Source organism: Balaenoptera acutorostrata, chromosome 14 (genome assembly GCF_949987535.1).
Source record: "Balaenoptera acutorostrata chromosome 14, mBalAcu1.1, whole genome shotgun sequence".
NCBI lineage: Eukaryota > Metazoa > Chordata > Mammalia > Artiodactyla > Balaenopteridae > Balaenoptera > Balaenoptera acutorostrata.
Genome location: NC_080077.1, coordinates 39,306,557 through 39,333,556, shown reverse-complemented (window position 1 = coordinate 39,333,556; position 27,000 = coordinate 39,306,557). Strand labels below are relative to the sequence as shown.

General features: G+C 35.7%; 2 protein-coding genes across 15 annotated transcripts in view; one reads left to right on the top strand and one right to left on the bottom strand.

Annotated features, from left to right (window-relative positions):
• Nucleotides 1-27,000, bottom strand: part of TRDN (triadin) — a 367,278-nt gene that overhangs the window by 193,091 nt on the left and 147,187 nt on the right. For all 13 annotated transcript variants that reach the window (XR_009005184.1, XM_057527820.1, XM_057527823.1 and 10 more), the window contains one exon: nucleotides 5,345-5,422. Coding sequence is in view for 12 of the 13 variants with exons in the window: in XM_057527820.1 (XP_057383803.1) it covers nucleotides 5,345-5,422 (78 nt within the window). In the remaining variant the exon portion in view is untranslated. The remainder of the gene's footprint in view (nucleotides 1-5,344; nucleotides 5,423-27,000) is intronic.
• The window catches only part of LOC130704739 (uncharacterized), a 51,309-nt gene that overhangs the window by 15,893 nt on the left and 8,416 nt on the right, over nucleotides 1-27,000 (top strand). Inside the window, exon 3 of one of the 2 annotated variants that reach the window (XM_057527824.1) lies at nucleotides 8,952-9,011. The exons of the other annotated variant lie outside the window; for it this stretch is intronic. The gene's annotated coding sequence lies outside the window, so the exon portion shown is untranslated. The remainder of the gene's footprint in view (nucleotides 1-8,951; nucleotides 9,012-27,000) is intronic. 2 annotated transcript variants of the gene reach the window in all.

Genomic DNA, 27,000 nt, shown 5'->3' with positions numbered 1-27,000 from the left:
CTTTCAACACCAGTGAGAGCTCACAATAGACAGAAGAATTAATTTGTCACAAAATTTAACACTGTTGTGAAAGATCATAAGAATTACTATTATATTGAAGGTGGCTCTCTATTTAAGTTAGTTCCAGTTAAGTTATGTCCATAATCAAATGCAAATTGACAACAATGACCAAAATGATTGCCTGAGGTGGTCATTATACAAGATCTTTTCAATGTTATTGTAGCCAATTTCCCTGGCCAAACGCCAAACATATTCTAAAACATACAGTAGTAGGAGTCAAAAGAAAACAACTGATTTAATATACAATTAGTCTTTATATCCAAAGATTCAAAGCAATAGAATTTCATTATGGTGTACAAAGTGTCTGGTATGGGGAGAGGAGTGAAATTCTAGGAAGGCCAGACACAACTTCCAGGCATTAGATAAGTGACCCAAGATAAGAAGTGCACAGATACTTAACAGAATGAAGCCAGTGTTGTGAGAAACTTATTGTTTTAAGTGCTATGAAAGCACAAAGGAAGCTTTTAAGGGCTTCAGAGATGTGTAGAATGCTTTCACCCATAACAAGGGCCATGATTTTTTTTAGATTTCTGCTGATAAAATCCTAAATTGTTTCCAATCTCCTGTGAGCAAACTTAATAATCTAGTCTATATATAAGCCCTCCTTTTCTTTAAAACATTAAAATGCAAAATACGTTTAAGTTCCTACATTTTGACCTGTTATAACTGTATTCCTCAAATCAAAGAGCATAAGTTAGTGCCACATGTAAGTTCCTTTTTACATAATGCCATTTTCTTGCAACTTGGTCCTAAGGAAGTCCCAGACTAAAATAGTGCATCAAGGACTGTGCATAATCAGCCTCACTAAACACAGCTTGATTAATACTAAATATGTCCTAGTTCCTAATCAATTATGTTAATGAAGGCACAGGCAGCACATCTGCAAGCCCTGACAAAGCCCATGATCTCAGCATCGCCTGATAACGTGGACTCCTTGGGAAGCTGCTTAGTACCAGCAAACTCAGGGCAGACTGTGACTTTCTGCAGATAAAAAGTGCATACTACTAACAAAAGCCTTGTAATCCTGCAACATTGTTAGGTTATTTACTTAAACTGTAGTATTGGGCTCCAGGATGAAATGTCAAATAAAATTGCTCTTTAAATATAACAATAGAACCTAAGGGTCCCACTTAACAAATGACACATTCTTTTCCAAGTGACAGACTGATAGGCAAAACATTTGCTACAGGGTGGTTTATGAACCTCTTCCAGGAGGTAAACTAGAGTCAAACATTTGAATAATCTATCAAAATCTGCCTCAAATTGGGGAATTGGAGCTCCCTGATTTATGTCTGTCTCACAACAACAACGGAATTAAAATCTGATGAAACTTAAAGGTGACACTATTATTTATAGGCTATCTCTTGTTCTGTGAACATGTGGGCAGTGAGATGGTCACTTGTCAGTTTTTTGTCTAATTATCTCAAGTCACATAAGCTATTATAGTCCAAATGCCAAAAGAAATATAACTCTGATCTCTCCCTCTCTCTCTCGGACTATAAATTTTTTCCAAGTCATTTACTTACTAGCTAGATAAATGATACACGTCGGTAGTCAATAATGAGACTACTTAGAGTTTTTGTTGTTTTATTACCTTCAGTATAAGCTCAGTTATATGTGAGTTCAGTTAAGAAAAAATTTTTAAATATTTAACTCTTATCAATTATAAGCATGTACAGAAGATGATGCAAGTTGGGAATTTATGGTGTTGGAAAATCAGGTATCACAGAAATGAAAAAGGCAAAATCATTGATTACTGAAAAAGAAATATTTAAACAGCTTATTAAACTAAACAACTTAAATTATATGAGGCAAACATTTAAGCTGCTTTACTTATACAGTAACTAAGCTTAGAGGTTACCAAGTGCTATGGACTGAACTGTGTCCTTCCAAAATTCATATGTTGAAGCCCTAACCCCCATGTAACTGGATTAGAAGATGATTAAACTTAAATGAGATCATAAGGGTGGAGCCCCGATCCAACAGAACTGGTGTTCTGCTAAGAAGAGGAAGAGACACCAGAGTGCTCTCTCTGCTATGCGAGGACACAGCAAGAACGTGGCCATATACAAGCCAGGAAATGATCTCACTAGAACCTAATCATGTTGGCACCCTGAGCGGAGACTCCCAGCCTCCAGAACTGTAAGAAAATCAACTTCTGTTGTTTAAGCCATCCAGTCTGTAGTATTTTACTATGGCAGCCCTTGCAGACTAAGACACCAAGGTTGACCAGGAATTAAAGAAATTATTATGTTAAGAAGAAACTCTCTTTACATAATTGTCACACACATGAAGGAAGTCTGGACCCAAGTGAGTGAATGGGAGAAGGAGGGGTGAAAGTCAATGGAGACAGTGGGAAGCTCACCCTATCCAAGATGATCACATTCAAAAATCAATAAATAAAAGACCCGTGTGGGGCAAATAAATGTGTCTTTAGTTGAGCTGGATGGGAGACAAAAGTTTCAAACCTTGGACTATATCTGGACTGTTCTCTAAATATTCAAGAAGCATTGTTGATTTGGACTCTTGGAGTGAGACGTTACGTGAACTTTTCATTAAATCATGGTCTCTAATAACCAAACAAATTCTGTTCTTCAGATTGGTATTGACACAGTACTAACTTGCAGATTGTATGGGATTTTTATTTGAAATTTGCAACTACTAATTCATTCAATTTGTAGCTGACCAAATCAAAATATTTTACATACTATATAATAGGTTATTACAATTTACAAGTATAATGTAACCTTTCCCCCAATTCCCAGTGACATTTCTCTTGCTCTCTTTTGAGCCTTTCTACAATGCTTAGGTATGTGGCTTGAAACCTTTTGCTTTTTCCCAGACAACTAGCAGTCGGAATTTCTCCATGTGTGCCATTCCAGTCATTCTGAAGGACATTTGGCCAACAATAGGTCATTTAGGTAACTAATACTAACTTGAAAGCATTTTTAGGATTATTCAATTGCTCTCCACCTTCCTCCTAAATCACCTAGGGATTTACTATACAGATGAGGTCCTGGACCTACTGGTAGCAGCAGCAACACTTGGGAGCTTGGTAAAAATGAAGAACCTGGGCTTCCCTGGTGGCGCAGTGGTTGAGAATCTGCCTGCCAATGCAGGGGACACGGGTTCGAGCCCTGGTCTGGGAGGATCCCACATGCCGCGGAGCAACTAGGCCCGTGAGCCACAACTACTGAGCCTGCGCGTCTGGAGCCTGTGCTCCGCAACAAGAGAGGCCGCGGCAGTGAGAGGCCCTCGCACCGCGATGAAGAGTGGCCCCTGCTCGCCGCAACTAGAGAAAGCCCTCGCACAGAAACGAAGACCCAACACAGCCATAAATAAATAAATAAATAAATAAAATAAAGGTTAAAAAAAAAGCAGAATCTCAGGCCCAGTCCCAAACCAACTGATTCAGATTCTGCTTTAAAAAAAAAAAAAAAAAAAAGAAGAACCTAAGGCCCCACCCTTGACCGACCAAATCAGAATCTGCATTGTCAAAGATCCCCAGGTGATTTGTGTGCACATTAGATTTTGATAAACATTGCTAGGGTACTCTTGACTGACATCAGAACATGACACTTCATCACAGAACTGCATGGAATCTAAAGCACAAAATGTCATGTCTTCATTTTACCAAAGTTGCTGATGTCTCAGAAGACATGAAGTTAGAATCCTCCAACTCTAAAGTCTGCAGAGTAATACGATAGAAGGATCTCTGTGTATAGAACTAGAAATCCAGGGCTAGAGTCCCAGCCCTGCTGTTCACTAATTCAGCAAAAATAAACTGCAAGCTTAGGTTTGTTAATCATTAATAATGTCTACTTTAAAGCGTTTTGAAATGTCAAATGTGAAATGCATATAAGTAAAGACAACATAATAATATTCTAAATAAATGTGAGTTGAAGAGAGCATAGCCACAGGCATAATTTGGTCAGGATCTGGCCAGAAAAGTAGACAGAACATGCTGGTATTATAATATAAACTTAGAAAAACTTCATCTGCTCAGCTACTAAAATCCTTCCCTGGCTGCTGACTGTAATATAAATAAATGTATTGCCCGAAATATAAATGTATAGCCAATCAATTGTTGGGTCTGTGGTCAATGGGACAATGCATCTCTTACCAAGGCATTCAGATTTAATTTATAAATAAATAAATAAATAAATAAATAAATAAATAAATAAACTATTTGAAGCAGGCTACCAAATTCAGATGTTTGGTGTAAAACAGTTGGATTTGTAATAATTTTTACACATAAACATAAATCAAAGTTTCTTAACATTTAATGTGTACAAGGCTCAACTAAAGAGTTTGGTAAAAATATAGATTTCCCTCTCTGAATTGCCAGATCTGATTCACTAGATCTAAGATGTGGCAGGAATATGCATTTTTTAAACAAGCTTTACAATTGATTTTAATGCTGGTGATCTACAAACTATTCTTTGGGGACAGTTGTGTTAAGCCAATAAAATACAGTTGAAGAAATTCCTCAAAGTTCATCAATATCAAATATAATAATAAAAATTGCAATTGTTATAGTTTTATTCTACATTTACAGCACCTCTCTGTGGTAGTATTATGAGTATCAGTATTCTACTAATAAAGAGCCTGAAAGTTTAGGTATCACATTAAGGTCATCGAGGTAGAAAAGGGCAGAACTAGAATTTGGACCCAGATCTGTTTGATTGTAGAACACAGGCTGTTAATCACTATATTATTTCCAAGGCACAGAGTTACCACCATCTTTCTAAGAAACAAGAAATAATCAACAGGGTTTGGGTCATCTTTATAGGAGGGGTTTGGAGGATACATGAGATGAACTGAAAATCTCAGCCGTTTTCTCGTAGTTATTGGAGATTCATTTGGGAGTGGGTTTAGGGGAGAGAAGATAAATAAGGTATAGAGGAGAGAATACATTACATGAGTGTATAATTCCTGATAATGACCATATAATATTTTCTTGAGTTCTATGTACAGGAATTGCAAGGCATATCCTTGTCCATTTGTCCCTATACTTTCTGGCTTGATTTCCAGGGTATGAAGCTGGTCATCCTTCTGGAAGCTGATGGTCACCAATATAAAATCTTAGGAGGAAATTTTTGGTGTTCTAAAAAGGAGCAAATTGTAATTCCTTGGAAGAGTAAACTGTAGCTTAGACATACTAAAACTATTTGAGAAAATATGGATTTTGTTGTTGCTGCTATTACTATTTTGCTTTGTTTCTCTATATTCTATTTTATCCACAATAGAGATGATCTTTCGAAAAATAAAATAAAATACTTGCCTTCAAGAGTTGGTGATGCCAAAGTGGGTCCAGAAGCTTGTTCTGTTGGTAATGGAGGTGGTATGGCTGGGCTTTGTCCTGTGCACACAATGCAGGAGTAGATATTGAACAAAAAAGTATTAATAAATTTAATATACACAACTAAAATAGCTAGATCTGTCCCCAACATGCATAATTCATAATCCAAAGTATAAATTCCTATTATTATACGATAAGAAAATTGTTATTAGGTGAGATCTTTAAGTGGATACATACAAAATTCAGTTATCTTCAGAGCCATTTCTGAAAATATTTCTTTTCTTAGATGTATACACAATGTTAAATCTATCTACTGGACTTCATTAATGGAAAACCTACATGCAATCAAATAAAGCAATTTATTTTCAATATGCACTTCAAATTATGGAAACTAAAATCACAGAAGCTAAGAGGAATCCTAATATATAGAAAAATCACCATTGTTTTCATTTAGCTAAAAATTCTCAAATGATATAATATATAAAGCAATAAAAGAAGGTTAAAATTCATAGGCCTTTTGATATTGAACAGGTACATTTTCTCCTGCCAAAATAAATGACCTGCAGTTAAGTAAATAATGGGCCAAAGGGAAAATATATTCAGTTTTATAGAAACTTGAAAGCCTCCCTCAAGTCTCTGGGCTTATTATGAACCATAAAAACCCACAATCGTTTCTGAGTACTTCCTTATCCCAAGTGATTTCTTGAATTAACCAAAACCATCCCGGCCATGAACTGTAAACATTAACTAACATATGATCTCATATGAAATGCTTGCAAAATGTTTTATCATTCATTTTCATTCCATAAACTCCTGCTGTGTGTTTCTTTTAAGTCCAAGAATCAACGCGGGCATATGCACCTTCTAAAATCTCACTGACAACTAGATATTATCAAATGTCAGCAGACCTGCCTGCTTACTGGAAGTCTTCCTTTTTTAGAATTTGTCAAAATTAGTTTGCTTTGGTGAATTGTGGGTTAGCAACCTGAGTTACACACACACCACCTTCTGTGGTGGCGAGAAGGGAGGGATCCCAGGCCGTCAAGCTGAGTAGAAGAGGTTAGCCTCCACTCATCATAGGACTTTCTTCTAGCTGTTAGACCCATCCAGGTTGATTCTTGAACATGTTCAAGTATGCACAAAAGCAAAGCATATTGTTCCATGACATGCAGGCCATATACCTAGAAAAGTATCCATCCATATTAGTATTAATTATTTTCCTCATGAAAGCAAAGATTTGATGGAAACATAATGCAACATGGAATTTCCTTTTTCAGTAAGCAAAGAAAAGGTAAGGATGGGCACACTAAAAAAGGAGTTTGATCCACATTGTTTTTCCCTGGCTAACATTTATATAGTGCTTACTATGTGCCTAGAACGATCCCAAACAGTTTTGATGTATTAAGTTATTTAATCTTTACAAGATGCTTAGGATGTAGGTATAATTTTCATTTTGCAGTTTTAAACTGAAGTGAATAGGGATTCAGGTGCTCAGCTCCTAAGAAGTGGATTTGAGGTGCCGAAAGCTCCTCTCAGACTGCCTAAGGCAGGCAAAGGGTCATCACATGTAAGGGGTCATCGCATATAAGGGGTTCTGCAGCAGGAGAGAGACAGAGGCGTGGAGCTTCCACCCCAGTTTCCACCGTCTTTGTAAGTCAAATGGATGTATACTTGGGGAAATTCACTCCCAAATCTTTCTTGAGAGCTGTTCTTGAAAAACTGTTTCTAAAATAGGATGGTATTTTGTAGTTTGCAAAACCTAGGGAGGATCTATCAAAAGATTGAGGAAGGAGTCAATTAAATAACTAAAGCTTAAAATACAAGTGACCATGAATATACATCAATCGTTTCTAAATACTAAGGCTTTCAAAAATATCTGCATGGAATCCTGCCTGTTCAAACTAAACTGCTTTCTCTCTTGTCAAATACTTTCTTGAACAGTAGTGATGTATAATCATAGTCTTGATAAGCAATTTAGGAATTTATTTTTAAATGTATTCAATTCTTTCCCCAGGGAATAATTCATAATTTAGACTACAAAATATTCTTATATTTTCCTGGAGGAACTATGAGGTCATTATTTTATATTTTTTTAAAATTTAGTGAGCACTTATTATATCCCAGCACTGAAGAACCATTAAACCCCAACTCTGCCTATAAGAAGTTCCCAATATAATGGCTAAAACAGACTTACAGACAGATCATTATAATACAGTGTGAAGATGGGAAATAATATACACAGAGGGGATGTCACAGAAAGATTCTTGCATTTAAAGGCCTAAAAGGAGATTCCCAGGTAAAGAATGGAGGAATAGAGGAAGGGATTCCGGACAGAGAGTATCTGGTGAAATAAAGGCCTGGATGCCAAAATTCATAGAACTATTAAAACGATCAAACTGGTGCTTCTGCAGCATAAAGTAAAATATCCAGTTTATATCAGAAATTCTTTATGACTGTAATCAGCGATATTACACTCCCTAAAATCGCTAACTGCATGATGGTGACACAGTGGATACAGTCGGGAATTAGCACCACAAGAAAAAGAAAAAGCCAGATGTCCATTTGCCTCCATAGTGACAGTGCTAGGTAGCCCTGGCAGGGGAATTACTAGCTCAGGAAAAGTTTTTGTTTTGCTAGGGGTCACCAAAACAAATCAGGCATGTCATACTTGAGAATGACACATGACTCTTTAGTACTGACTTATAGAAAAGCCTTCTTTTATGTTCAAATAATGTCAGAGAATGCTATTGAAATCAGAGACCATTTTGCTATATGAATGTATACAATATTATATAAAATTATATGAATATAATAATTTATGAATTTATATGAATATAATGTTATATTAATAATAGAATTTTATAATGAAAGCAAGGTTGTTTAGTATAAAGACTACATGGTTGCAGTCAAATAGATAAATATGAAAGTTTCAGCTCCATCACTTATAGTCTGTGTGAATTTGAAAATTTCATGAAGTACCCAAGCCTCATGGCCTTTATAAAATGAGGAGAGTTTTCAGAGCTGTTGTGAGGATTAAGTGATGAAGCATCTAACACATAGTAAATACTCAAAATATTCTTTTTCCTACAATGTATTTACAATTTATGTTCCATCTAATTACACAAGAGGACTTGAAACAGACTTTTGAAGTAAGAAAACAAAGACGTAACATCAGATAAAATTAAACATGACAGAAATAGCAGAACTCATTTATAGGAAAGAGGCTTATCATTTTATTAGGAATATATTTCTTTGGAATTCCTGAAGATTGTTACTCTCTGAAGAGAGAATTCAGGTTGTTGAAATTTACATTGGAACTCTAAAGGTGCCCTTCATTTTACAAGCGATTACCCGAAAATCCCTCTGACATTCAAACATAGTGAATTGGCTTTTTGTTCCTTGAGTGATTTTGGCTGGCTTATTTCCATAATACCTGAATTGCGTGTTTGTAAGCTGCCAATATTTTACTGTTCTGAGTTTTTTGTCACCCAAGTTGTTATGATTGTTTAGTCAAATTCCACTGGGGATAGTATACAGTGTGCATTCCTTCTAATATTCTAAGTTACAGATGTTTTCTTTACTTTGCTAGAAATGATGAATGGAATTACTCAGAATTCAAGTCAAGAAGGAGGCAGTGAGCAGAATTCAGGTAATGTGAAGGAAAAAGCAATTCACTATATTAAAGTTTAATTTACCCAGTTTTTTTTTTTTTTTTTTTAAGATTTTTATTGATTGATTGATTGATTGATTGCTATGTTGGGTCTTCGTTTCTGTGCTAGGGCTTTCTGTAGTTGCGGCAAGCGGGGGCCACTCTTCATCGCGGTGCGCGGGCCTCTCACTACGTGGCCTCTCTTGTTGCGGAGCACAGGCTCCAGACGCGCAGGCTCAGTAGTTGTGGCTCACGGGCCCAGTTGCTCCGCGGCATGTGGGATCCTCCCAGACCAGGGCTCGAACCCGTGTCCCCTGCATTAGCAGGCAGATTCTCAACCACTGCGCCACCAGGGAAGCCCCTACCTAGTTTTTTATCAAAGGAGATTTCCTGGTTCTAAACCATTTCTAGGCCACTAAAGTCTAGCAACTAAATCTTGAAACAAATGTTGAGATTTTTTATGCGAATGCATGAAAGTTACTTTTTCCTTGGGCCTCCACTGCATTTTCCTGGAGGTACTGAGTACACCCAGAAGACTACAAACTCTTTGAAAGGCCTCCTGTGCTGCAAACAATGAATGGCCATAGATCTCGTGACAGAGAAGGTGTCACCCTAGGAAATGACTGCTGACTTAAAATTCATTTACATCTTGAAAAATTAAAAAGTATGAATAATTACAAATTCCTATCCCAATTCATTCTGTCAGCATCATTATAAGCATTTGTGGGGGCTTCCCTGGTGGCGCAGTGGTTGAGAATCTGCCTGCCAATGCAGGGGACACGGGTTCGAGCCCTGGTCTGGGAGGATCCCACATGCCGCGGAGCAACTAGGCCCGTGAGCCACAACTACTGAGCCTGCGCCTCTGGAGCCTGTACTCCGCAACAAGAGAGGCCGCGACAGTGAGAGGCCCGCGCACCGCGATGAAGAGTGGCCCCTGCTCGCCGCAACTGGAGAAAGCCCTCGCACAGAAACGAAGACCCAACACAGCCAAAAATAAATAAATAAATAAATAAATAAATAAATAAATAAATAAATAAAACTCAGTCAGTGACTTCATGTCACTTTGTCACTGAGTTTAAAAAAAAAAAAAAGCATTTGTGAATCTGTGACTGAACATAAAATGGGAAGATCTGAATTGAGTAAGAAAATTATTGCCAAGTGTGTTAAAGCAATAGTATTACTTTTATTTGTTGGCACAAGGTTCCTAGACTGACATTTTTTGTAACATGTAGAATAATATTTTCAAAGTTTAGAATTGAACAAATACTAAAATAAAATGAAAATACGGTTTACACTTTAGGCTGATACATGTAATTATGCTAGCGTCCTTATTAAAATAGGGACACGTTGATCTTCAAGTTTCCTTACTGAGTGTCTCTTTCTCTGCCTTGGATTTTTGGACCACTTACAACATGGAGAGAAGGGACCGGAGGAATTTAGAGCGCCAACCACTCCTCCCTTTCCCACCCTATTTAAAACAAAATTAAGACACCACTCATATAATAATCCCAGACTTGCGAATTTGACTATGAAATGAGGAATTAGGAATCTGAAGTTCAGGAGTTTGTATGGGGTGGATGGATCAAGGTTTTTACTCCAGTCACAGGCATCTTTATACCTCCCACTTATGTAGTGATAAATTCTAAACATGTACTTTGCATCCCTTGCACTCAATCTTGTGAAGGGTATACATAAACAGGCAATCATCACTTAACTGAAGTCTCAGTTGTTTCAAGGTAAAACGAGAACAGTAATGTCTCTTCCAGCTGGGTTGTTGTGAGTGTTCCTGGGCATAATGGTACAAACGAAATCAGTGAGGGACCATAGGGAAGACAAAGAAGGACCCTGTTGTTATGGAGCTTACATTAAAGATGAAGGGAGACAGGCAATAAACAAGCAAGACAGATAATTTCAGACCTCAGAAAGGTAGGGACATCAAAACAGAGTGGTGAGGCAGACAATGACTGTGGGAAAGAGATGACACTAAGTTGGTTAGAAAAGGAAGAATGGGGTCAGTACTGAGCAGGACTCCACTAACCTATGAAGATTTGTGCAAATTAGAAAAAGTCTCCTTTCTGGGTATGTGCTGTCCAAGGTGGCAAAGCCTGAACAGAAGGGCTTGCTTGTGCAAAATTAAGAGGCAGCTCTTCCCCTGGTCAGTTGCAGCTCCAGTCCGAGTCTTGAGGAGGAGAGAAGAGCAGGGCGCCTTTGTGTAAGTATACAAACTGCAGGACAAGTGCATAATGTATGAAGTGGCTCTGTCTCCAAGGGGGAGACACTTGAGTTCTGACTTGAATACAAAGAAGCAAACCTCAGAAGAGGTCCAATAAAAAGATTCCTGGCAGGGAAAGGCAAGTCAAAATGCCCAAGTTAGGAGCCAAGTTAAAGGTCATTGGTGCTGGAAAGCAGAGGCAAGCTCATATCAGAGCATTCTCGGCTGTTCCAGTGAGTTTGGATTTGTTCTAAGGGCAACAGAAAGCTTTTGAAGTGTTTTTAGCATGACATGTAGGTTTTTAAAAGATCACCGGCTGCTGTGTGAAGAGAAACAATGTTTGCAGAGGAAAGGTTGTGAGAGGCAGCAGAAGATCAATAGGAGACTATTGAAATAACCCAGGTGAGAGATGACATGAGCTTGGTCTAGGTGGTTGCAGTGGAGATTCAGTTGTTTGCACAAAAAATGTACATGAGTACCTACTCAGTACTAGGCACTTTCCTAGGATATGGAGTTATAGCAGTGACCAATATAGACAAAATCACCTATTTTGTGGAGCTGAGATTCTACTGGGCAGAGAGAAAAAATATCAACTAAATAAGTAAAATGGAAATAAGTATCCTATTAAAAATGTATCAAGGAAGGGTAATAAGGAATGCTATTTAGAGTAACGGGTGGCAGTTTTAAAGATATGGTCAATGAAAAACATATAAATTATAGATAAGTGGATGGACTCAGAGTACATTTTGACACAAACCCAATAGGATTTTTAAATGAATTTGATATGGTAAGTGAGGGAAAGAAATCAAGGATGACTGACAATTTGGCTTGAGCAACTGGGAATGAATGAGAAATGTTATACTCAGATAAGGGCAGGAAATTTCCTCTTTACTCAGCTAGATGCTGTTTATGGACTAATTACTTAGTCATTGTTGTCACTTGAATTATGTAGTTTTCAATTTTGCCAGAGGACTTATATAGAAGACACTGAAGTAGAAGCCATAGTTACTTTGTTGGATTATTGCAAAAATATATCATATTGGTAATTAATTTTCAAGATCTTTTTCATGATTTTAGAAAAATTTTAAGCAAATGGATTATTTAGTATAAATTGGCTATGCAACCCTACTCCAGGGTGTTTAAAACACCATAAGCTTCAAGCTCTTAGATCAAAGAGCATCCTCCAGGCCAAAATGTTTCTACTGGAAAGGTTTCTTTGCATCCTGATAAAAAGCTTCCCTAATATTTCCATGTGTTATTATATATTTGCATATTTGCTTTGATGAAAAGCAAGGAATAGTAGCCAAATACATATTTCATACATTCTTTTGATTAAAAATGATAAAGGTAATATTAGTATGTTTTCTTCTTCATCTCCAATTTATAAGGTAGAAATAATTCTTCCATGGAAAAGCCAGCTAAAGAAAGGAAATAAGATTGATTCAAGATCATATCATTGTTCCATTTATCCTTGTACCCTGATTATGACAGAATACCTGATGTCTGGGACTTAACAAAAATAAATGCACAGGATCATAACCATAGAGTTTTGGGGTGTGGAAGAGATCTTTGAAATCAGCTATTCCAACACCCTAATGTTTCAGGTGGAAAAAAATGGTCTCTAGAAGGAAAAGTGGCCTAACCAAGGTCATGCTTCAAGAGCATTTAATATAAAGGTTTTTCACTCCATTTCATTTTTCTATTTATTGAATATTTATTTGGAAGGTGAAGATAAATGCTAATTATTTTATCTATTGTCATAAATGACTCATAACTCTTAGAAGATCTTTAAATATTCACTTCCTAAGATGAAAAGTCTCATAGTTTTCTTCAGTGGTCACGTTCTATTTAATTAGATACTAAATTGACCTCAAGTAGCACATTTAGTTACCTGACCTCATTTTGACAATTCTAGATAGACTGTCAAGTGGAAGGTTTCCAAGATTTTCAGAATTACTATTTCTTCACTTTTCCTAAATAGTCCCTTCTAGCTATCCAAATTATATCTCTGTCAACCCCAGAGCAACTCATATTTATACATAAGGTGAGGCAATAGGCAGACAGTAAAGATGGAAGAAACAGACTAATAGGTAATATGAATTGTATGTTTTTCTTTTAGTACAAAGGCCAAAGCTGATAGGAAAAGAGATTAATGAGGCGTATTAGATGGACTGCAGTCTCAATTTATAAAAATAAAAACTATCTCATGTACTTAGGATGCAAATATCCTACTTGCCATGGAGTCATCCAATGAAATGTCTTTTATCTCTTCTTTGATTCCCTTCTACCCACTCCCTTCACAACCTTTATGCTCCCAGAGTACCCAGTGCACACTTTATTGTCTGATTCTCAATACATTTGTTTATTTACAAGTCTGTGCTGGGATTTTTTCTTATTGTTGCTGTTTTTGTTTTTTTTTATCCTCATTCGACTATGAGCAACTTGAGAACAGAATCTGGAATGCCAATACATATTTGGTAAAGGAAAATGAATAAAGGAGAAAATGAATGATTATATGAATGAATGAATAAATGAATGTTGCTAAATGCTACTCTATTATATTGTTTCTAGAGTGTTTGAATATGAACAGAGCAAATCACAGTATTTTTAGTTCTTGGTAGAGTACAAAATAGTTTCAACAAAATATTAAAAATAATAAAATTTTACTTATTTATTTTTTGGCTTTCTGTTTTTCAATTATTTATAGTTCCAGACCAAAGTATTCATTTTCTTTCTGTGAGACTCTTTACCAAGTTGTTTATGAGTACCAATCTTTCAATGAAAGTGAAACATTAACACTTTTATCCACGATTAGTGGGAAAAACTGAGCTGAAAGTTCAAAGATGAAGAAAGGTAGCTTCATTAGTTAAACAGCTCAATCAAAATATAACACTTGCAATATATTCTGCATCTACAGTTACCCTTAAGTGGAAAGACTATGAAATTACCCATTGTGGTATATTTCAAGCTTAAAGAATTATGTCTGTCCCTACATATGTAACTTGAATAGGATTTTAGGGCCAGAAGAAACAAGAATTTACTGAGAACACTGAAACCCAAAGAAAATGAACAACTTCCTAAATTCACCTAAATGACACATAAGTAGGATCCATGAGTGCGGATTTCCAATGTAGTGCTCTGCACAGCAGCATGTTGTCTTTCTGTTTGCATTTATTTTAGAGATAGCAAAGAAGGACAAGCAATGAACAAAATATATGATGAAATCTAGAATAATGTTAAACAATTTCAATTCAGTACAAATGTTATGTTGTTATATTATGCTTTAGAATTCTATAGTCAATGACATTCATAATAATTAAAAGAAAATAGATCTTAAGTGCAGTATCCTATATTATGGCATAATGATATTTTTAACGGATGTTTTAATCCTTGTTTCATTTGAAGATGATTTGAAATACAAATAACACATGTTTTCGACCATCAGTTATGTCAATTCAATTTTCGAAGTTACAATTAATTCAAATTAGGTCTCTGAGATGCTGTTCTCCAATGTCAAACATGTTTAACATTCTTTATCAAAATGGAGATGTCTATTCTCTAAGTGAGTTGAGTGATAGAAGCAAAACAATGGCTTATCTTATTAGAAATCAATTTTTTCCAAGACCTAAATTCAAAATATTATATTTATGTTTAAAATTTTAAGGATACAATTGAATAGAATTAAAAACGGATAATTTTTAAGAAAAATTACAAAATTTCAATAAAATTTTGAGTTAAAAATCTCAAGTTTTATTTATATCCCTAAGCATGCCCCTACCCCCATCACATGCTAACTTTCGGACTAATGAATAATGAGCTATTATTCACTTAATTTAATTGATCATTGTTACTAAAACAAAAGTACCAGTTCTAATAAGGTTGTTGTTTACCAACCAGGTCATTATAACATGTCATATCCCTAAATATGAGTACATTCAATATATCATAGCTCTCAAGTCAAAATTTAATACTTCAGGTTTTATATTCGGTTTTACTTTTTAGAGATCCAACACAATTTATTGATTTATTCAAAGACTGAAAATCAAGTCACAACAAATTATTGATCATTGGGACTGTGAGTAGTAAACAGAAAGTTGAGAAAATAAGAGAAAAGATGGCTCCCAAGACAAAATCATTACATTTACAAAATGCATTAAAATAACTTTCAAGTGGAGTAACAAATTCACTTCTTAAGAGGTAGGAGGCTTGACATTTTTGTAAACTATCTAAACATGGAAAATAAATAATGTCTCCTTCCGTCTCGTATCTTTTCTGGTTGTTTGACTTGAGGATTCTACCAAAGATGTTATTGACAGAGAATAGCTGGCACAGTCAATTGCTAAATCAATTCCTAAACTACTAGAATCTGTTGTTTTCATTCTCAATAACATCAGGACCTACCAACAACCTTAGAGATAAATCTACTCTATGTTCTCTTCCATCTCAATTTGCTGTCACTCTAACCACTAAGGATAAAATTCACCTAAAAATCTAATGATGGAATTGGATATTTTATCAGGCCTTAAGGCCTTATGGCCAGCTTAACAGACACCCAGGAAATTTAAAAGTAAACCATAATCCAAGATTCCTCCAGCAATTTTGGTGAGAAGCCATCTGATCTCCTGAGTATGGAATAACCGTCCACTCTGCTTACACTCTCTATACCAGATTCCCTTCACTGACAAACCAACAAAGGCAGCTAAAAGTTAGCGGCAGATTGCCTGCTTCCTTTGGCGGTTGTATTGGCAAGATTTAGGAGTACATGTCAAATTTACACTATAATGGAAATAGAAATTGTGTGTTTGTTTTAAATTACATCACTCAAAACAGAATAAAGAAAAGGAAGGGAAAAAGAAAACCTAAGAGGCAGTGACCCCCTTTGCAAAAAATATTTATAATTCTCCCTATAGTGCTGGAGACAATATCCATCTATCTGAGCAAATTCTGCAACTTCCTCTAGGTTCAATTTCCTAATCTATGAGGTGGAGAACTTAAACCCACCTCCTAGGTTTTGGTGAGAATTCAGTGAATTCCATGTGCAGCACTTAGCACAGTGCCTGGTACACTGTTAACTCTCAGTAAGTGGTACATCTTTTCCATCGTCAAAGTTGTCATCACCATCTCTAATAGTCCTCAAAACTCTTTTAAGGGTAGACACAGAATAATGTCTGGATGACTTCCTGAGTTTTTCTTCAGCTCTAGGCAAGCCATGTTTTTCAAGGTTCATTGTGTATTTCCTTATCTTCAAATACAGGGAGGTACTTTTTAAAGCTATTGTATGGCATTTGAAAAACAGTGTTGCTTCTCTTTTATACAGAGATCTCATACGTACAAAATAGAATCAGTCTGATACCTTTCAACCACCCCCTATAGCTATTTCCACACCACACACAACTTGGCAAAGGGAAGGGATGCTGCCATTGTCCTATCCTTTATATACACCTGTAGGAAAATTTCTTTCCTTTTTTTCCCCCATATTGTCCCTAACACATGAAAGTATTCCATGCTAACAAGCATTTCAAAGAGATATGAAAAGCCTAAGGAAGAACCTAGAGTCAATTAATAAAGAATCTTCTGGTTTTGGAATTTACCTCAGGAAGAGAAAAAAGGGGTTGACATTTTGTTTTAGTGGAGAATTTTCTACTGGGTGCTTTAATAAAGATGATAAAACTCCATATCTTTTCAACTACAGGCAGATAACATAAATTTAAATATTTCAATGCTTGTGCTTAATAGATAAAGGATAAAATGGGGACATGTTAATAATTATTATGTAATAGGCTTAACACCACAATTAAATTCACAAATATATTCTCACCTGAATGACACATCTGGAAATCATCCAACTTCTCTTCCTGTTTTAAATTGTGTATAATTGATATTGTCATTTAAAAAAATACACACTGCTTATCCAGTGTCTGCCAGGAGGCTATTTATAATTTACACAAAAAATAATCCTCTGGGGAAAAATCATTATTAATGTAATCATTGTCCTGAATAGAAAATGGAAAAGGTTTACATCTTATGTAAACTCCATATAAGAGAAGATTAAATCATCAGTTTGTTTTTCACCGGATGTTTCAATATGAGAGTATTGGTGCTTTTTCTATGTCTATTTCTAAGAGATTACAGTTGTTACAAACCTTGTCTACCAAACACGTGCTCGTTACCTAAACAATGTGAGTGGTTGCAAAAAAAATGGTTTATAGGTGACAGTTTTTTCTTCAGGAGAGCACCATGTCAACCACAAAGCAGAAATATTGAATAAAAGAGAGCAGTGCGGATTCGAGAAATGTAATATAAATAATTAAGTGTGCATGACAAAGGACAGACACTAAAGTATCACGGGGTCTAATCCGGAAGGACACAGTGCGGTATAGATAACAACTACATGATGAGACGTTACTTTGTTCAGTTTTTCTCCTGTATTTATTTCTCACTAGGTATTGTAAATAAAAAAGTACACCTAATTATATCACTACCTTTTCCCTCTTGGGTTGAAAAAACTGACCACCTAAATAAGGATAAATACTAAACTCATCGTAAGCAACTAATAATAACAATCAGAATAAAGCTGAAGATAAACATTGATGAAATACTAGGACCTCACCTTTATCAAGCCTGTTCCAGCCTCTGTGGCTCTTTCTTCTCTAGGTGTTTATAGTGAGTATAATCTGCATCATATAGTTTAGTCTTTAATTAGTACCTTCTTCCACTTTTCTCCCCAAGCTTCTTTATACTGTTCATTGTTTTATGTGTAATAACTTCTGACTAGATCGTTACCTCCTTCTACTTTGAAACTCATGTTATGACCACCAGCATTGAGTACATACTAGGGGTTCAGTAACTGCTGGGAGACTGACTGATAGGATGACTTTCAGCATATCAACTTGGATGTTGATGAGGAGATAAATAGGCAAAACATATTATCTTCAAATGTGGAATAATTATTACTACTATGTGGGAATAACAGTATTAGTGCCTCAACATAGAATATTTTAGAAAACCAAAACATAAAATACATTAGGCTAGAATAGCAGTCATAGAACTGATCAAAAAATCCTGAGTGACTGGTTGAACAGTCTTCAGCTTATAACGTTAATGTTAATATTGCAAAATTCATTATTTTCTTCATCTTGCACAAACATCCTATACGGGAATAAAAGCTATGGACAAGGAATATTTGTTTACCAAATTAGGTCTCTCTGAAAGTAGCGATATCAAACTACTTAGTTTATAATTAGTTATATCAAAATAGGCATGGGGCATACTTATTTCTATGTTTAAAACAGGGCTGCTTTTAGAAATAAAAAATAAAATAAAATAAGACTTGCTTAAGAAAAGGGTTAAGAACTATGCATTTAGTTGAATGGTTAGAAAGCCCTAAATTCCCTATTCTTTATCTTCTGGGCCACCCAAATGAACCTTAGAATAGCACTAGGGGAAAATATTTACATAATCACTAGAATGCTTTTTAAATCTGTGCTCTTGCATATAAACGACAGATAAGATTATTAAAAGACATGACACATTAATAAATAACACCTAATTAGTTTGATAATTCTTTGATTAAGCTCTAATTTTCCTTGCTTCTCATTCAGCAATTCAAATTACTCTGTATTATTTGTTCCTTTTCAGACTATTTTAGAACAAGCTTTGAATAGTCCCGGTAGGCTACCTGAGAAGGAATTTATTCTTATCTGACAGCAGGTCCATGCCATTAATAGTGACAAGGCCAGACCAAAACGACACTGTAATGAAAGTTCCCTCACAGCAAAGACATTCTTCTAGAATCTGACACCTCTTTCAAAAGGGCTGGAGATAAAATTCTGAGAAAGCAAGAAAAATGAAATGTTAGGTCTTCAGTTTGTTCTCCTTACATGTACAAAGAGAAAGTAAAGTGATATGAACATTATACTGTGGGGAGAGAATTCTTATTTACTGGCCTTCTCCCCAAACCTAATGCCCTTTATCACAATGAAGCTGACTGAGAGAGTAGGAGCAGCATCAGAGGAATCACGGCCACTCAGAAGTGCTTGGATCTATTTCTGCACATTCTAGCTATTTATAATGACTAGAATGTTTAATGGATTGATTGAGACAACTATGAAAACTGGATACATTTATCTTAAGTAGATTCCCCATACTTCAAATAATCAGAAGGCAACTTTCATGGGGCCAAGTCCAGGAACTACGCACGCCCGTAATGAAGTGTAGGCTTTCTCTCTTTTTTTCTCACTTCTGTGTAATTCTATATGCTGCCTGCAGTTTACTGACACACACAGCAAACCCAGCTTTGTTAATTCTGAGACTCCGTCTCTAGAGATACTACCAATAACTCCTTTAAGAATCTTTACACAAGGCCTATTTGCAATGCTTAGAAACCTGTCATCTTTCTAAATAACAAGATTATTTCTAGGAATGAATAAAGAGGGCTGCTCTGGGATGATCATCAATAATTTTTTTCAGTGACATAAATATTATACATCGTGAATTCAATTCAATAAACATAGCATGTATCTGGCAAGGTATGAGGCAACAGGGATTTAAAGGAAAATGTTTCTTGAAGGTGTATATAGGGCAGTAAAGGAAGACTTGCTAGGGAGAGGATGATAATAATATATGATAATTAAATCGGAAAGATAATAAGAAGTGGTGGGTAGAAAACCATAATTTTGCTATATTTGAGCACCACTGCTACCACTATACATCTAAATAGTACATATTATAGTCAGGTAGTGTTCTAAGTATATGTGTCTATGCATGAATTATTCCATTATTACCCTATAAAGTGGTATCTATGATCTTATTTTAAAGGAGAAGTAGGCATCACACATACTTGTTCACTGCTATATCTACAGAGTCTAACATGGTTCATAGAACTCATCTAGATGACACTTAAACCAAACTCATTAATGCATATAATGCAGGATTTTTTCATATGAACCTCAGTATAACACTATAAATTATGTATTATTACCCACATTATATAGATAGTAGAACCAAGGATAGAAGACATCAGATGACTAGAATGGGCAAAATTGGTCTAGTATGCTGTTGATGTGGTTCTAAAAAACTAAGTGCTTGGAAAGCTTTGGCCTTTCAGTGCACTTTGACCATTTGCTCATGTATTCTGCAACAATCCCACTATCCGCCTCATTTGACAGGGGAGGAAATGGAGACTTAAAGAGATTGATTAACTGGACTAAAGTTATAATTTCAAGCAAGTGTTAGGGCCTAGATTTGAAACCATGCAGTCTGGCTCTGGAGTCTGTATGCCTAACCACCTGTTCTCACTGCCTGTAATGTTCATGCATTAAACGGCCACTTCTGAAGAATCAAAATAAAACAATGCAAGACAACAGAAATCAGCCAAAGAAGAAAAGGAAGCAATTACTGTCTGTTACGTTATAAACAGGTCTGGTTCTAGCACTTTCCTTCATACACTGTGGTTTTGACCAACAGTCACACATATTTCACTTTTCTTATTCATATCTAGACCTCATTTAAGTTTCTACCTCTTGTGTGAACTTAAATTGTCAAGATAGTTTGCAGCATTTTGAGTTGCAATATTAATTTCTTAAGTCACTTATACACAGTTCCCGTCTCCACCCCCATGAAAAAATCGCCTGTGAAATATGCCCCAGCTTCCTTCCAAACCATGTTTTAGACTCAACAGCTTTAGCACTATTCCACAAATTTTCCTGTTTTCAATACCTTAAGCAGAGGGCTGCCTGATCACACTCTCTGAAATACTGGTTTTGTGTCACTGTCCTACTTTAAATCTTTCAAAGATTCTCTTCCATGCCAGATATCAGCCTGCCTGATTGACCAAGTGTCTGTAATCTGTCACCACAAACATCACTTCTTATGCCCCAATGTTTTCTAATCTTAATTTATCCCCTATCCAGTCTGATATCATCATTGTCATATAAACATATCAATTTCATATGTCCTGCTATGTCCTCATTCATTTTCTCTTTCATTCATACACAAAGCAAGCCCTATGTATTCTTCAGCAGTTAGTCAAATACTATCCATTTTTCAAGTTCTAGATGCACATTATCTCCCCTGACACCAGAAATCACAGATGTCTCTCCTCTGAAACTTGTAACATTTAGTGCCTGTGTTATGCACTCTCTCAAGTTTAAACTTTTTTCTACTAATTAGTTCCTTTCTTCTCTTTCAAATAATCATCCACACCACTTGTTAAAAGAGAGATCATCTTTTAGTATTCTATGTCCTTTATTGTACTCAGTTTGGGACTGCTGAGCATGCAGAAGATACTCAGTGCTTGTACTTTGACTTATTTCACTCTGTCTCCTGGCAACCTCATCTCCACCACTGACCTCTCCCCGAAGTTCCACACTTGATTCTCTAACTGCCTAGTTCAGAGCTTTCTGTGAGAATTAAATGAATAAAGTATGTGAAAGTATACAGAATGAACCTCAGTATTTAGCAGATGCTTATCAAATGACATCTGGATTGGAATTTTCACTTATTCCCCTTTTGCAACTGAATACCATATGGGGCTTTAAGAATAAGTGAATTCAGTCTCCTACTTCTCCAGCTCTGCCCACTCTGGTGGGCACTCTCTTCCTTTACTTCCTATTTAGGGCATCTTTTTGGGTTTTCAGGCCAACAATCTCTGAATAAGCTTTTCCTTTCCTTTCCTATGGTATCAATATTAATAAATCCCACAAGTCTACTTTTGTGATATTTCTAAAATCAACTTAGTTACCTTCATACCACCTCCCAAGGTCAAGCTTTACTTCCTCTCCTCGGACTTACCCTAATTGGTCCTTCGTATTTCATTCTCTCTGAACCATCTTGCACAACGTTTCCAATCTTGTTTCTCTTTCTAAGTCCCTGAGTGCCAATCAGAGTGAACCACTGACAGTTCCCTAAGTCTGGGAAGCTGAGAGATTTCATCTTAATCCTGAGGGCCTTAGAATTAGGCAGACCTGGGTTTAAGTTCTCTGTCCACACAGTGTATGACCTGGACAAAACACTTGAACTCTCTGCCTCAGTTCTCTCATCTATAAAACTAGGATGATGACACACCACTCTCAAAGTTTTGTAAGGATTAAATAAGATTTAGAAAAAGTAAATACTCAAGAATTGACAGTCACAAAAGAACATTTCAATATATTGTGATTCTGTGCCTTAATTATTATCGCTTCAGCCTTAAACGTCTTTATCCTTAACTTGATATAGGCATATCCTACCAATTTCTCAAGGTCCATTTCAATTTTTACCTCTTCCATAAGATTTTCTCTGAACTTTCACACTAGGAGCACTATCTTTTTGTAGTAAATTTCCATAGTAAAAGAGAAAGCAAAAAAATTTGGGGAATGACATGTGCATATATTATCATTTTAAGAATCTTAAGAAATGAATTTTATAAAGAAATTCTCCAGACTAAAGACCCAAAAAAAAAAACTCACAGCAAAGTATTTAAATCCTGGCTTGTGTGGCCCCCCACCTTTACATTCTCTCTATTGGCTCCCAGTGTACTATCTGGGTCCACTGAAGCCAATCTTAGTTTTTTTGTTTCTTTTTTGAGCTATTCTCACTATTTGTAGAGACTAATATTCCTTGTCTTATTTTTTCTTATAGATCTTCCAAAGAAGATCTATAATTAATTATTTTTAAACAATAATTAAAATTAATTATTTTTAAACAATAAAACTCATTCTATCTTGTAATTATCATGTAGCACCATTGGACAGTTTTAAAAATCACACATTATGGGATATTCATGATCTTATTTTTCTCATATCTTGAACATTTTCTATTTCATCAACTTAGGAATTATTTCATCATTACTCGTCAATTATTCCCAACAATGCTAAGGAGAAAAAAATTTAAGAAAATAGAATAATGATGGAATTGTCCAGAAGGATGATGTAGTTGTAAGATAAATCATCATTATCTCATCATTCAGTTTTTTCATTGTGTTGACTAAAGCTCTGCATCATCATTTAAGACGGTATAAAGCCTGGAGACATTTTTACGGTCTACTTTTAGTTTCATTTAATACAGTTTAGAATTTCGAGTTTTATTTGCCATCCATTACTGCAAAGAGAAGAATACTGACACACAAAGCTTTTTCAGTTATTGGGTGAATCAGAAGATGAATGCAAAAAGACAGACAGCAGTACACTAAACCTTAATGATTAGGGTGAAATTGAAATTGACTGTTCAAGTAAAATTTTAGACTATGAATCTTCACATGACAATGAATTTTCTCAAACCCAACAATCAATGAGTGAACAATATATTTCAAAGGACAAAAAGAGAATATGGTATTCTCATCCGGTTAGTTCTTCAACTGGGACTTTATCATGCAATATTTTGTGGCAAGAACGTGAAACATCTCATTTCGTTAAAAGGTTATGTTAGAGTACTCTTTCGTCTTTTATAAAATCTGAGTGCCAAAATTTATGTTCTTTAAGTGTACAAATGCTAAGGAAGTCAGAAGGATTAATAATGTATAAATTTTTAAATTACTGGATTTATCACTCTTATTAATGTTTATAAATCTAAAAATAAAAATGTTTTACAATTATGGAATCAAGATGACATCGTCTTTTTTTTTTTTTTTATAGGATTAGTGTCTTTTTTTTTTTTTTTAATTTTATAGCTACTTTATTTATTTATTTCTTTATTTTTGGCTGTGTTGGGTCTTCGGTTCGTGCGAGGGCTTTCTCTAGTTACGGCAAGTGGGGGCCACTCTTCATCGCGGTGCAGGGACCGCTCTTCATCGCGGTGCGCGGGCCTCTCACCATCGCGGCCCCTCCCGTTGCGGGGCACAGGCTCCAGACGCGCAGGCTCAGTAGTTGTGGCTCACGGGCGTAGTTGCTCCGCGGCATGTGGGATCCTCCCAGACCAGGGCTCGAACCCGTGTCCCCTGCATTAGCAGGCAGATTCTCAACCACTGCGCCACCAGGGAAGCCCTGACATCGTCTTTTCAACAAAATTATGAGCCATCAAACATTTCAGAAATTCAACTGTTGCATTTTGATGATGCAAGTTCTGAAAGAATTTGAAGTAATAACATCCTAGAGTCTATTAAAGATGTGTTTGAAATCCGGAACTGGTATCTACAAGGTGGATACATTGTAGGTTTATGCATGATAGTTGAGGAGGGGTTTTAGTTCCTTTTGGAAGATGTTTCCAATTTGGAGTGTACGTACACACCTTCAAAACCAGGGATTTGATGAAATAAACATTTAACTTTGCTCTGTTTAAGTTTTTATCACAATTTTCACCATTCCTTTAATCTTACTTCTGTGAACAAATTTTAAATGATTTAAACTATTAAAAACATTAAGAGGTCCAAATGATAAGTGGAGATAACTATTTGTTGTAGTATCCTGAGATTAGCTTGTACATTTTCTGAACCTCTACTGCATACCTATCAAGTTTTCCTTAGTTATAAAATTATTTGTACTATGTCTTATCTCTTTTCTGGATTATCAGCTTATAGAGAGGATTCAACAAATGCTTACTGAGTAAACATCAAAACTCCCAAAGCTTTTGTTCTGTGAAAATAATTAGATGTTTGGAACTAAAGTGAGTATGTTTTTTAGGAGCAGGATTTTTTGAAGAAGAGTAGAGCAAGGCTAAATTTTACCTAGTCTTCTCCAATACAGCCAATTGAGCTCTGAAATACATTAGATTAAACCATTGAATAACAGTGACTATAATGCAATTACATTTGACCTCGTCTCAGCAGGATCAAACCAAAAATGCAGTTAAGCACCACTGAAGTTCAAGAAAAGGATCTTAATAAAATGAGAGTACTAACTTATTCCTTGAGGCTCTTTCTAGCGATGGACTTAAAACCCATAGAATTGGAATGTGGGCTGCCAAAGAATACCTTATTATTAGTCAGAAAAGATTTTGATAGGTGAATACCTTCAATTTTAAGAGAATAAATGACACAGAAAGTAGAATAAATTACCTTGACATAAATTCTTGGCTCAAGTAAAAGTCAGACAGTAGCTGGAATTTCAATAGTGGGATAACTTCTAAGGGATAAACTTTAGCTTGTATTGAACTTTAATCATAATGGCTACAGAGATGAAAAGCTGAAAAAAAGTGTTAAAATTACTAAGCGAAAGCACACTAGCCCTGGTCCTTGTACTGGACATTTAAATTGATTTCTTTATCTATAGTAAGTATAAAGGGGTCTGTGAGCCATGTGATTTCTTACTCATAGAAATGTCTCTTGTTTAATTTGGTTGACTCTGTCCAGTAATGCATGCAATTTATTTGGCCCAAGTGGAAGCTGATGAAGAGGGAGTATGAAAATGCCTAGCAAAATCATGATGTCTCTTTTAAAGAGTCTACCTAAATGAATGAAACTATCAGTAAGCTGTCGCTTAAGAAAAATGTGCTTAGCCACAAAGTATGGAAAAGGAGATTGGAGTTACTGGAAAGTTAATAAAGATTAATAAATCTAAAGGCTTCTATCTTGACCATCTGTACTATAAATTTCTAAAAACAAACAAAAAACAAATAGACAAAAGACACTGTAAATTGAGTCTCAGAGTTGCCACCAAAGTCTGCTTTGACCAGTTTTAATAGTTCTCTTATAAGACTATTAATTTGTGAAGATGTATGCACCCCTATGTTCACTGCAGCACTATTTACAATAGCCAAGATATGAAAGCAACCTAAGTATCCATCAATAGGTGAATGGATAAAGAAGATGTGGTATATATATATATATATATATATATATATATATATATTCAATGGAATATTACCCAGACATAAAAAAAAAGTATGAAAGCTTTCCATGTGAGGCAACATGGATGGACCTGGAGGCTATCATACTAAGTGAAATAAATCAGAATGAGAAAAACAAATGCCACATGATTTCACTTATATGTGGAATATAAAAAACAAAACAAATGAACAAACAAAATAAAACAGAAACAAACTCATAGATACAGAGAACAAACTGGTGGTTGCCAGAGAGGAGGGGGTTGGGGGATGGACAAAATAGGTGAAGGGGATTAAGAGGTACAAATCTCCAACTATAAAATAAGCAAGTCATGGGGATGTAAGGTACACATAGGGAATATAGTCAAAAGTGTTGCAAAAACTTTGTATGGTGATGGATGGTAACTGGACTTATTGTGGTTATCATTTCATAATGTATAAAAATATCAATCTCTAAGGTGTACACCTGAAACTAATATAATAATATTGTGGGTTAATCATAACTCAATAGAAATTGAAAAATAAAAAATAAATTTAAAAAAAGAAAATGACAACTAGACACTTTAGCCCTAGAGGAAAAGTGGGGGTCATCAGCTTCAGGACAGCCCCCATGTGAAGATGGGATCTCTTTCTCCTTCTCTCTCAGTCTCTCCCTCTCTTCCTCTTCCCCTCCCTCCTCCCTAAAGTAGGTCAGGGGCTATTCAAAATGCATCCTATTACATTGAACATCTACACATCCAGGAGATCTAATGGTGGGGTTGTTAGTTATTGAAGGGCAGCAGAGAAAGTATTTCTTGAAAAAAGGAGCTCTTCAATGTCCATAATATCCCTAAAATTACACATTGTAGACATATGTCTACTCCAGTTGCTCATAGTTTTGGCCTTAGTAGCATACACTAATTTTCCAGGTTTAAACAGAATTTTCTTAATTTTTCAACTTAATATAGAGTGCGTCAGTATAAGAGAACTTCAACTGGATACAACAAAATGATCTGATCCCTATAGTTCATTCTGCCTAATTAAGATGGTCCCTGTAATTGA